Below are 11358 nucleotides of genomic sequence, written 5' to 3' on the forward strand. Positions count from 1 at the left end.
CTTAATAAAAGACCTAAACAGACATAATAAAGTCAGACATAATTTATCTCAAATTAAAATAAATAACAAATACAAATAATACAAATCAAACGACAGTAGTTTATCAGTAATCCTAAAATATAACACTGCCAAACTTACATGCTAAAAAACAACAACTTACTTACACATAGTAAGAAATGTACAATATACAATGTTGAATATACAATGTCATTCCTGTTTATTCAGTTTATACCTGTCAGAATATGCAAACTTCTTTATTGTTCAGAGATCATTCCCAGTCTATGATCATGCCACATAAATATTCTGAACATTGGCGACCTCTACCGTATGTAAAATGAAAATAAATGTCTTCACTATTTACTCACATCTGATTCAACGACTAAACAAAATCTAACTTATTTGTCTCAGGGATATTGATATAATTCCATGAAAAAGTATGAAAAATTATAATAAGCTGTATGTTGGCAAATAAATAAAGACGTTATCAGAGCGTGTTCTCTAGGAGCCCACGAGAATCGATTTATCAGCGCTCTGCATCGCGTCCTAAAATGTAACAGTTCGATTCGTGAATGAATTTTTCTTTTGAGTCGGATCTTTTCAATCAATCTATTGAACGGGTTTTATAAAACTGAACATCCACATCAGACTGAATCGGTCTCGAGTTTCATTCAACAGCGAACCGTCTTTTTCGCACATACAGGTGCATCTCAATAAATTAGAATGTCGTGGAAAAGTTTTATTTCAGTAATTCAACTCAAATTGTGAAACTCGTGTATTAAATAAATTCAATGCACACAGACTGAAGTAGTTTAAGTCTTTGGTTCTTTTAATTGTGATGATTTTGGCTCACATTTAACAAAAACCCACCAATTCTCAACAAATTAGAATACTTCATAAGACCAACAAAAAAAAACATTTTTAGTGAATTGTTAGCCTTCTGGAAAGTATGTTCATTTACTGTACATATACTCAATACTTGGTAGGGGCTCCTTTTGCTTTAATCACTGCCTCAATTCGGCGTGGCATGGAGGTGATCAGTTTGTAGCACTGCTGAGGTGGTATGGAAGCCCAGGTTTCGTTGACAGTGGCCTTCAGCTCATCTGCATTATTTGGTCTCTTGTTTCTCATTTTCCTCTTGACAATACCCCATAGACTCTCTATGGGGTTCAGGTCTGGTGAGTTTGCTGGCCAGTCAAGCACACCAAAACCATGGTCATTTAACCAACTTTTGGTGCTTTTGGCAGTGTGGGCAGGTGCCAAATCCTGCTGGAAAATGAAATCAGCATCTTCAAAAAGCTGGCCAGCAGAAGGAAGCATGAAGTGCTCCAAAACTTCTTGGTAAACGGGTGCAGTGACGCTGGTTTTCAAAAAACACAATGGACCAACACCAGCAGATGACATTGCACCCCAAATCATCACAGACTGTGGAAACTTAACACTGGACTTCAAGCAACTTGGGCTATGAGCTTCTCCACCCTTCCTCCAGACTCTAGGACCTTGGTTTCCAAATGAAATACAAAACTTGCTCTCATCTGAAAAGAGGACTTTGAACCACTGGGCAACAGTCCAGTTCTTCTTCTCCTTAGCCCAGGTAAGACGCCTCTGACGTTGTCTGTGGTTCAGGAGTAGCTTAACAAGAGGAATACGACAACTGTAGCCAAATTCCTTGACACATCTGTGTGTGGTGGCTCTTGATGCCTTGACCCCAGCCTCAGTCCATTCCTTGTGAAGTTCACTCAAATTCTTGAATCGATTTTGCTTGACAATCCTCATAAGGCTGCGGTTCTCTCGGTTGGTTGTGCATCTTTTTCTTCCACACTTTTTCCTTCCACTCAACTTTCTGTTAACATGCTTGGATACAGCACTCTGTGAACAGCCAGCTTCTTTGGCAATGAATGTTTGTGGCTTACCCTCCTTGTGAAGGGTGTCAATGATTGTCTTCTGGACAACTGTCAGATCAGCAGTCTTCCCCATGATTGTATAGCCTAGTGAACCAAACTGAGAGACCATTTTGAAGGCTCAGGAAACCTTTGCAGGTGTTTTGAGTTGATTAGCTGATTGGCATGTCACCATATTCTAATTTGTTGAGATAGTGAATTGGTGGGGTTTTGTTAAATGTGAGCCAAAATCACCACAATTAAAAGAACCAAAGACTTAAACTACTTCAATCTGTGTGCATTGAATTTATTTAATACACAAGTTTCACAATTTGAGTTGAATTACTGAAATAAAGGAACTTTTCCACGACATTCTAATTTATTGAGATGCACCTGTAATTCCATTCCACTTGATCAAAAGCTTTTTCTGCATCGAATGCAATAATTACCAATTTAGAGTGAGATTTTTGTTTGGAATAGATTATATTTAGAAAACGTCTGACATTGAAAAAGGAGAATCTATTAGGGACAAAGCCGACCTGGTCGGGGTGAATAATAGTTAAAATGCATTGGTTTAATCTAGTTGCCAAAATTTTGGGGAACACTTTTAAATCAGTATTAAGAAGAGCAATTGGATGAAAAGAGGACACATTAGTCTCATCCTTGCCTTTCTTAAGAAGTAAAGAAATATTGGCAAAGTAGAGAGAAGGAGGAAATTTCTGCTTACAAAAGGAATGATTGAACATCCACAACATAAGGGGTGCAATTTTACCAGCATATTGCTTATAAAATTCGATACAAAAGCCATCAGGGCCAGGAGCCTTCCCGTTGGGGAAGGCATTAAACGCATCCAGTATCTCTTGAATAGTAATCTCTTGAATAGTAATGTTAGCATTCAACATTTCTGGTCAGCCTCACTTAATTTTGGAAGGGAAAGCGAATGAAGAAATACTACAATAGCTTCCGAAGATACAGATGTCTTGGATTTGTACAAATCTGCATAGAATTCCATAAAGCGATTATTAATGTCCTTTTAATTTTTTAATAATAAAAAGTCACAATTTTACCATCCTTATCAGCAATATGATGAATTGATCTGCTAGCATACGGACCCCTTAACTGCTGAGCTAATAGTTTATCTGGTTTATCCCCAATCTCGAAATGTCTTTATTTAATTTTTAGCAACGTCTTATTCACCTGATCCAAAGTAATCGTATTGTATTCATATTTAAATGACATAATATAATTTAAGACACACAAGTCTGCGGTATCCCTATATAATTTTCCCAGTTGGGTAAGACGGGCATCTATCTCCACTAAGCGTTTTTGTCTAAGTTTCTTTGCTGCTGACTCATAGGAAATGATATGTCCCCTCATTACTACTTTAAAAGTTTCCCATAACACAGAGTCAGAAACATCACCTTTATCATTGATCTCAATAAACTCTGTCAAAGAATCTGAAATATGCTGGCAAAATTTCACATCTGAAAGGGGGTAAGTATTAAATCTCCAATCATAACTTGGCTTTGCTCAACCAAAGTCAAAAGATACCGTAACAGCGGAATGATCAGAGATCAGTTGTGGTATTTAGATGCAGAAATGTCAGGTAATAATTTAGAGTCTATAAAGAAATAATCTATTCTTGAATATGATTTATGGACATGAGAAAAGAAAGAGTACTCCTTACATCTTAATATATATTGAGGTATATAAAACATAACTTTATTCTAACGTTCTGCTAATGTTATTCTAGCCTAACCCAATTCATCATGTTTTTTGATGATTTTTCTGCATTGGTATGTAGTTATTCATAAATAAAGCAGTAAATCTATATAAATAAATCAGTCCACAATCCATATCTTTGTTGATCCATTGTTTTATTGTTGATATAAAATAGCATAAGCCATGAAATACTTCCAAAACATTTAATTATCAAGTATATAAAAATAAACATGCAGAGGTGCAAGTATATTAAGCTACGATACAGCTTGAACCAAAATCATCACAATTAAAAGAACCAAAGACTTAGACTACTTCAGTCTGTGTGCATTGAATTTATTTAATACACAAGTTTCACAATTTGAGTTGAATTACTGAAATAAATTAACTTCTCCACGACATTCTAATTTATTGAGATGCACCTGTATCAGACTCGCAACGATCCGTGTTAACAGTTCAGCGACTCATTGAAACAAAACGTTCACAAGAACCGACTTGAAGAACCGAATCGCACTAAAACAAAATCGATTCGTCCGTGCTCTACACTGCGCCCTGAAACGTAAACGGAACTGGAGGGTATTTTGAAGAAACATCTCCGTCAGACGGTTAGCAAATGATCCGTGTGAATATGTTCAATATGATTACTAACCTAACGCATCAAACATGGTTATTATCATAGATTTCCACATGTAAGAAAGGTTTCAAATTGCCATTACTGCATCTGAAACGCCGTTGATGTTTTACCATATTATCAATACAATGTAGGCTAGATTATTTTAGCTTATCCCATAACAGCATAGTTATTATCGTTAATTAAACTAAAGAATTTACTGCACCGATACATTTCATTTTGCTGATCCTTGAGGAATATAAGTCCAGAGAAGCCATGGCCAGTGTGCATGAAAGTTTGTATTTCAACCCTATGATGACCAATGGGGTTGTCCATGCCAATATCTTCGGTATAAAGGATTGGGTCACTCCATACAAGATCGCAGTATTAGTTTTGCTCCATGAGATGTCCACAACCAAACCAATGGCGCTTCTAGACAGAAGACGCCTGAACAAACTCATCCTACCTTTACAACAGGTATGCAGCATGTGAAAAAGTATACTTTATAATACTTGCATGTTCGTAGTTTAAATGTATTATAGTTTACATTTTTATTAAATTCAATAAATTGAACGTAGGAGTGCTTTTTGACGACTTGAATATTTATACATGTAATATTCATAATTCTATTGTCTTCAAATATTTTTTAAAGTGTGTTGCTGCGTGTACTTACAAGCATTTAGGTTAACTATTTTTCTATTGAAACTCGTGTGTCATGTATTTAAATGTATTACTGCACATTTGTAATGATGGAAGTTGCAATTTAGTACATTTAAAATGTGTTTACTGTAAATGTAATGTTAATTAACACACGACAGTTACAAGGGTACACACATGTGGTGTGTTTTTCTAGATAAAGTTGTACTGCACATGTGTGATTTGTGTTTGTGATGATCAGGGTCCAGATTTGACTCTGGAGCAGTTTCTGAAGATAGTAGAGGAGTGCTGTCTTCGCATGGTCAATGCTGTGAAACTCAGGTATGTATCTTCTGTAAGAACTGTAACATGTATTCTTACATGTTCTGTAAGAACATGTAAGAACTGTTCTGCTTTTGGTCCAATTTTATGTATGAATTGTTTATAAAACCATTGCCTTATGTTTTTCAGGTTGCTTTTGATGGCTGATGGAGAGTTGCAGGATATGGAGCACTTTTTTACTATCCTGCCCAATGCTTTCAGTGACTCGGAGGCATTCAAAACTAGTGTTGTTGGTACGAATATGTGCTTTTTTCAGGGCCATAATCACAATTCTTATCAGATATTGCCCAATGTAAGTTCTGTGGCCAGATTAATGAAAATCTTAAGAAAAAAAAGTTTAGGAAGTTGTTAGATTATAGTATTAGAAGTTTGTAAGTGTTCAATTATTCCTAAGAAATTCTCAAATATATTTTAAAGATTTTTTTTCTAGACTCATGAGATGTCCTTGTCTAATACGACAAATGTAAAAAATCTCAACAATATATTTGTCCACTAACCCATTTTTAAGTAGAAAAAAATCTCATAATGTAAAATGTGTGAGATGAAAAGGTAAGAACAGTTTTAAGAAGTAATAATACAAAATATCTTTAATAAATTTTAGAACATGAAAATAGTAGTTTAGAAGAACTTTATTCTTAAAGGTGCAATGTGTAACATTTTTGAGAATCTGTTTATAGAAATGCAATGTAACATACAAAACTATGTTTTCAGTGGTGTATAAATACCTTACAAAATTCACAGTTATGTTTTAATTACCTTAGAATAAGCCATTTCTATCTACATACACCGTGGGTCCCCCTCCATGGTTAAGTTGTCATTTTGCGCCGCCATGTTTCTACAGTAGCCCTTAACGGAAAAACTACTCTACAGAGCGTGTTTCGTCACTGTTGTTCTTCTTCATTTCTTACTCGTGTTCCTCGTGTTTTTAGAGGCAGCTTGCATCGTCACTACGTTGAATATGCAAGAAGTAGTAGTAGACGTTGTGTGGTTTATTAGAAGCAGAGGTCTTTCGTAGAAGCAAGAAGAGTAAGAAACGCTTGACTGACTACTCTCTGCTGTCTCAGATGATGACATCTTTGTCCTGTGTCGTGTGTCGGCAACCGTAGCTTCTCAAGGGGAGGGGTGGGGGAGGGGCTAATCAGTTTATTGCAATTCGCAACATCATCGCTAGATACTGCTAAAAATCTACACACTGCACCTTTAAGACTGTTTTGTGAATCTGCCCCCTGAACCATTGATCACTTTCTCTCTGTTTCTAGGTCTGTTCATGCGTCAGATGCTGCTGGCCTACAACAAACTGTCCTTCAGTCAGGTGTATAAGCTGTACAAGTCCCTGCAGCAGTACTGCCATCGTGGCAATCAGCCCAAACTGTCGGCTCTGCCCGCAGAAGACATGGAGCTGACGAGCAATGAGGATCCCAGCGCTGACCACATAGAAAAAGACGAGCTGGACACAGCATCTCTTCACCAGTCTGAACTGAGGTCAGAGGGGATAGCGTGTTACTTGTGTTATTAGTGGTATTATCAGGGTTGTATTAATTGAATTGTCTGAATGGACATGACTGGGGGTTTCTTTTCCGTTTTCATCAGATCTGACGAGACCCGAGGTCCTTTATCTCAAAAACAAGCAGAATACTTCCTTGCACGACAGGTTTGTTACAGAGTCAGGAATTCACTTTTCCATTTAGGGTAATATTTTTTTTGTTTGTTTGTTTTTTTATAACTTCGTAAGGGCAGTTTTTATGATTACCTTATAAAAATTTGACTGTGTTGTAATCAATCTAGTTTATTGTGCAGGGGCTTTTTCCCCCCCCCCACAGTATCTTGAATTTGGGGGGCATTTTTGCCCTAAACCCTGATTAATTTTGACCCTGGTTTGTTATAACCTCAAAGAGTCTTGACTTTTATAAACATTTTAGACCATATAATTGTCACCATGTTTTTTCCCTCAGGCATACCTCCTTAAGAACGATGAAAACAAGGCCATGTCGCCGGCTAAACTACAGGACGAGCTGAACAACATTCTCAAATTCAATCCTGACTTTGCTGAAGCTGTAAGCTGAAATCCTTCTTTCAAGAAACCGATGATTAATCTGGTTTTAATATAACTGAGCCTCTCTCTGTCTCTCCACAGCATTACCTCAGCTATCTGAACAGCATTCGAGTTCAGGATATCTACATCTCCACTCACAGCCTCCTGCACTACTTTGACCAATTATATATGAATGTGAAAAAGAAGACAATAAGAAATGGTATCTGGCACATTAAACCAGTGCATATTAATCTCTTGCAAGGTCATTATACCGTGAAGTAAATAATTAACACTCCCTGTTGTGTTTGGCAGTATTTGGCATCTCTAGGCATTCAGTCTCTGGTCAAGCAGGGAGCAAAACAGGGCATGCCGGCCAACAAGCTGCTGGACGCCCTGCGAGGAACCGACATCATGCACTGGAAGCAAAGTCTCTCTGAGCTGATAGAAATCAGTCTGGCACAGACCACCTCTATATGGAGGATGTATGGCAAAAGGTCAGAAAACACAGATTCTGGATACCTTCAGTCTTTAAACAGACTGTAAGGTCATCCATTCTGCACTGATATTAGCGCCACTGTTCATTTTTTCAGGTTTGACGTAGTTTACGCTGAAATTATTTGTGTTCTCCGTAGCACTATGGCACGGCAGCAGGCTCAGCTCCTGTTAAATATGAACAGTCTGGAGCCGGTGAATTTTAGTGTGCAGCAGAACAACACTGAGGCCTTTGCTGTCGCTCTCTGCCATCTGGCTGATCTCCATGCTGAGCAGGTACCTGAACTCCCACACAACTACATGAACGCAAATAAAAGTACATAAACTCAAATGGTTCTTGGTACATAAACTTGATTTAATGTATTGTGTGCAAAAATGTGTTGAATGCTATATTTTAGAATGTTTTACAGTCTGTTGTGTTTCTTTTCTCCATCCACAGGGCCTTTATGCTGTTGTGAGTGACATCATGAAACACTTGAAGCAGCAGTTTCCTCCTCATACCCAACATGCCAAAGTAAGCCTGTCGAACAAAATACAGGCATGATCAAGCACTGATCAGCAGCAGCTCCAATTAAGTATATGTTCTCTCTCTGTCTCTCTCTCTCTCTCTAATAGCTCTGGATGCTGTGTGATCTGAAAATTCAGTTTGAGAAGGCTATGAATGATGGGAAATACCACTTGGCTGAACCCCATGTCACAGCTATCTCTGCCTTAAACAGCACTGAGGGATTGTACAGGTAGATAACTGCAGATATACTCTTTCAGTAGATTAACCTGTATATGTGATTGCGAATGTGCTTGTCTGTTCAGGAAAGCGCAGCTGCTGAAAGCTCTGAATCAGACATCTGAAGCATCTAAGATTCTCCAGCAGCTGCAGCAGCAGTGTGAGAAGAGTAAGAACATAGAGATGACTATCAGGTGTGTGTTTGTGAAAACCCTGGGATCATATTAGATATGTGGGTTTCAAGATTCAACTCCGTTTGACTTTTCACTCCAATTATTGCTGGCCATATTTATAATTACAACAAAAAATCTGTAATTTAAAAAATTGCTGATATATTTGAAATCTTGTTGAACATGCACTTTTCTGTTCTCTTGTTTGTATGTAACTCTTCAGTTTGTTTGTGTGGCAGGGTGATGCTGGCCTCTGCAGAACTTCACTGGGACTCGTCTGGTTTTGCGACAGCTCTGCCGTTACTCTTACAGGCTCTTTCTCTGTCACGCCAACACAACCTGCAGCGCTTGACCTCAGAGACGCTGTTACACCTGGCATTTACACAGGTACACCAACATACGCCAACACGAGACTCCTGATAATGCAAATGATCACAAAACATCTCCCAGATCATTGATTTCACCTATAAATTCATTGAAGTGTTTTTAAGTACACCTGTGTGTTTGTTGTTTCTGGGAAGATGGAAAAAAAGAGTGTAATTGTCCGCTAAGAGCGTCTGATATTGATCATCTCTCTTCATAGCTGATGTTGGGGATCCCTGAGCAGGCTCTTGTATTGGTGCAGGACGTGTTGGAGTCAGTTTTGGCTCACGGGTCTCTGATAGACAAGGGCAGAGCTCTGCTGCTGGCCGCTCGCTGTCAGATGGCTTTAGCAGGAGCTGCTGCACAGGAACACAGACTGACTGGTACTGAGTCATGTTTGTCATCCATCTCACTGTATTCGTGTCATAATTCATATGTTTAAGTGATGTATTTTCCTTTCCTACAGCACTGGAACAAGCTGTGCACACTTTGGATGAGGCAGCTGTGTATTTCTCTCAGCTTGACTGTAAAGAGCGTATGAGAGACATACACTACCTACAGGCACGCCTGCATCACACTCTCGGCAACATTGCTCAGCGTAACAAATGCTCCATGCTCTTCCGCCTACTGGATCAGGAGCTGCCGTCGTCCGGGATGACTGTGGTCAGTCATCTTTAGGAAACATGAACGACACCAAACACTTTTCCTGTACCATACGCATAATGGAAATAAATGTTTTTTTGTATGTAAAAACTAATTTCTGACTATTTTATTATACATGTGGTATGAGGGAAGCTAATTTGCAACAAAAAAAAAAAGTGTCATGCTCATTCAAACTGAAGGGGCAGAATCCTATTAAGATGTTTGAGTGGATTTTAAATCCATCATCGAAAAAAAATATTGTAGGTAAAACACAAGTCTTTAAAACCAAAATAATAGTTCCTAATAATAATTACTACTTTAAAACATAATTTAATTCTATAAAAAATTTTCATATGGGAGCTCTTTTAATGTGAAATACCAACACTAACAAACAAATATTATTAGGGTTATAGCAAGTAACCCTAAACCAAACCCTAATCCTAACCCTAACCATATAGTAAATACGTGTAGTTTGTTAATATTACTCAGTAAGTAAATGTATAATTACACTGTAACAAGGACACCTTAAAATAAAGTGTAGCCCAAAGTACTTCAAATAACATTGTAAATTAATCCATGGTACATTCATCCATGGGCTATTTCAAAGTACCAGTACTGCACTATATTTCGATTTTATATATTATTATTATTATTATTATTATACATTTTATATAATATTAATTTGTCAAGTTACTTGTCTTGGACATTGGATCATGAGCTATGCATGTGTAAATGAACAGTGCTGCGTTTCACTCTGAAACATGCAGCAGCCACTTATTGACCTTTACTTTTTAATTGTATGAGCTCTGAATAACAAAAAAAACACTCAGAACCATAATTGTTCCGGTTTAATATGTGGATCATCCTGTAGATCATAGAACAGCTTCCTTGTTGAATCTCCTAGTCTATTCTCAGATCTCGCAGGTGTGTGGGGTTTGATCTCAGAGCTGAAGTCAGAGCAGCAAAACCTTCATCTGTGATATTACACTTACTCAACCTGTAGAGAACAATGACACAGTCTCAGTCTCACTAACTCTTTCCTACTATTGCTCAGATATTTTACCTTTAGTACAAGTAGCATATTACCTTTTATGTACTGTTTGTGTGAATAGCATCTATCATTATTTGTATGTGTAAATAGAATGTTTACGGTGGCTGAGACCGCTAAATGCGCTGCAACTGAAGAAAACGCATGCAGATAGAAAAAACACCAGCAAAGGAAACATCTTCATCAGTTTGACAACACATGCTGCAAATACTCACAACGCAACCAAATACAGAAACACACCACAAATAGCACAGACAACAACGCTAGTTACGCATGTAACTGGTTCTGTGAATTCCGGATGACTGCCAGAGGCAGTGTAAACACTATGGATTATCGCAGCGCCAGCTAGATAGGTTGAGGGAATATACCAACAAAGTCACGTAGTGACGTATGCTGAGCCCTGGGGGGGTTATAAGCCACCGGAGCTCAGCACTCTGCCTCGGTACGCCTTTCTCGCGCATTCAAAGTGACCAAGAACTCTGGCGGTCATCCGGAATTCACAGAACCACAGTTACATGCGTAACTAGCGTTCTGCTTCATTCCTACTAACCGCCAGAGGCAGTGTAAACACTATGGTAGACACATACCAACATAGTCATGAGGAATGCCACCCACCTGATGAAAATTAAGGCCGCTCCTGAAGAACCGTAGAACTAACGGCATGATGAGCAGCAACATTGACTTTATAAGACCGGGCAAACGT

General features: G+C 38.2%; 1 protein-coding gene across 1 annotated transcript; it reads left to right on the forward strand.

Annotated features, from left to right (window-relative positions):
- The first annotated feature begins 4160 nt into the window (after positions 1 to 4160).
- Positions 4161 to 9711, forward strand: LOC107753101 (anaphase-promoting complex subunit 5). The gene is made up of 12 exons (XM_016569204.1): positions 4161 to 4683; positions 5105 to 5184; positions 5314 to 5417; positions 6444 to 6496; positions 7529 to 7710; positions 7849 to 7984; positions 8148 to 8222; positions 8324 to 8445; positions 8519 to 8626; positions 8842 to 8989; positions 9186 to 9348; positions 9432 to 9711. Exons 1-12 carry the CDS (start codon positions 4483 to 4485, stop codon positions 9641 to 9643), a joined length of 1584 nt encoding a protein of 527 aa, XP_016424690.1. The 5' UTR covers positions 4161 to 4482; the 3' UTR covers positions 9644 to 9711.
- The last annotated feature ends 1647 nt before the right edge of the window (positions 9712 to 11358 follow it).

This window comes from Sinocyclocheilus rhinocerous, unplaced genomic scaffold (genome assembly GCF_001515625.1).
Source record: "Sinocyclocheilus rhinocerous isolate Xijiao unplaced genomic scaffold, SAMN03320098_v1.1 scaffold20, whole genome shotgun sequence".
Lineage (NCBI taxonomy): Eukaryota > Metazoa > Chordata > Actinopteri > Cypriniformes > Cyprinidae > Sinocyclocheilus > Sinocyclocheilus rhinocerous.

What these genes read in the sequence shown, in the direction of transcription:
- LOC107753101 (XM_016569204.1), top strand. Translation starts at nt 4,483, where the DNA reads ATGGCCAGTGTGCATGAAAGTTTGTATTTCAACCCTATGATGACCAAT. An exon ending in ACAAACTGTCCTTCAGTCAG is followed by an intron (nt 6,497 to 7,528) that starts GTGTATAAGCTG and finishes TGTGTTTGGCAG; the next exon opens with TATTTGGCATCTCTAGGCAT. An exon ending in TACACCTGGCATTTACACAG is followed by an intron (nt 8,990 to 9,185) that starts GTACACCAACAT and finishes CTCTCTTCATAG; the next exon opens with CTGATGTTGGGGATCCCTGA.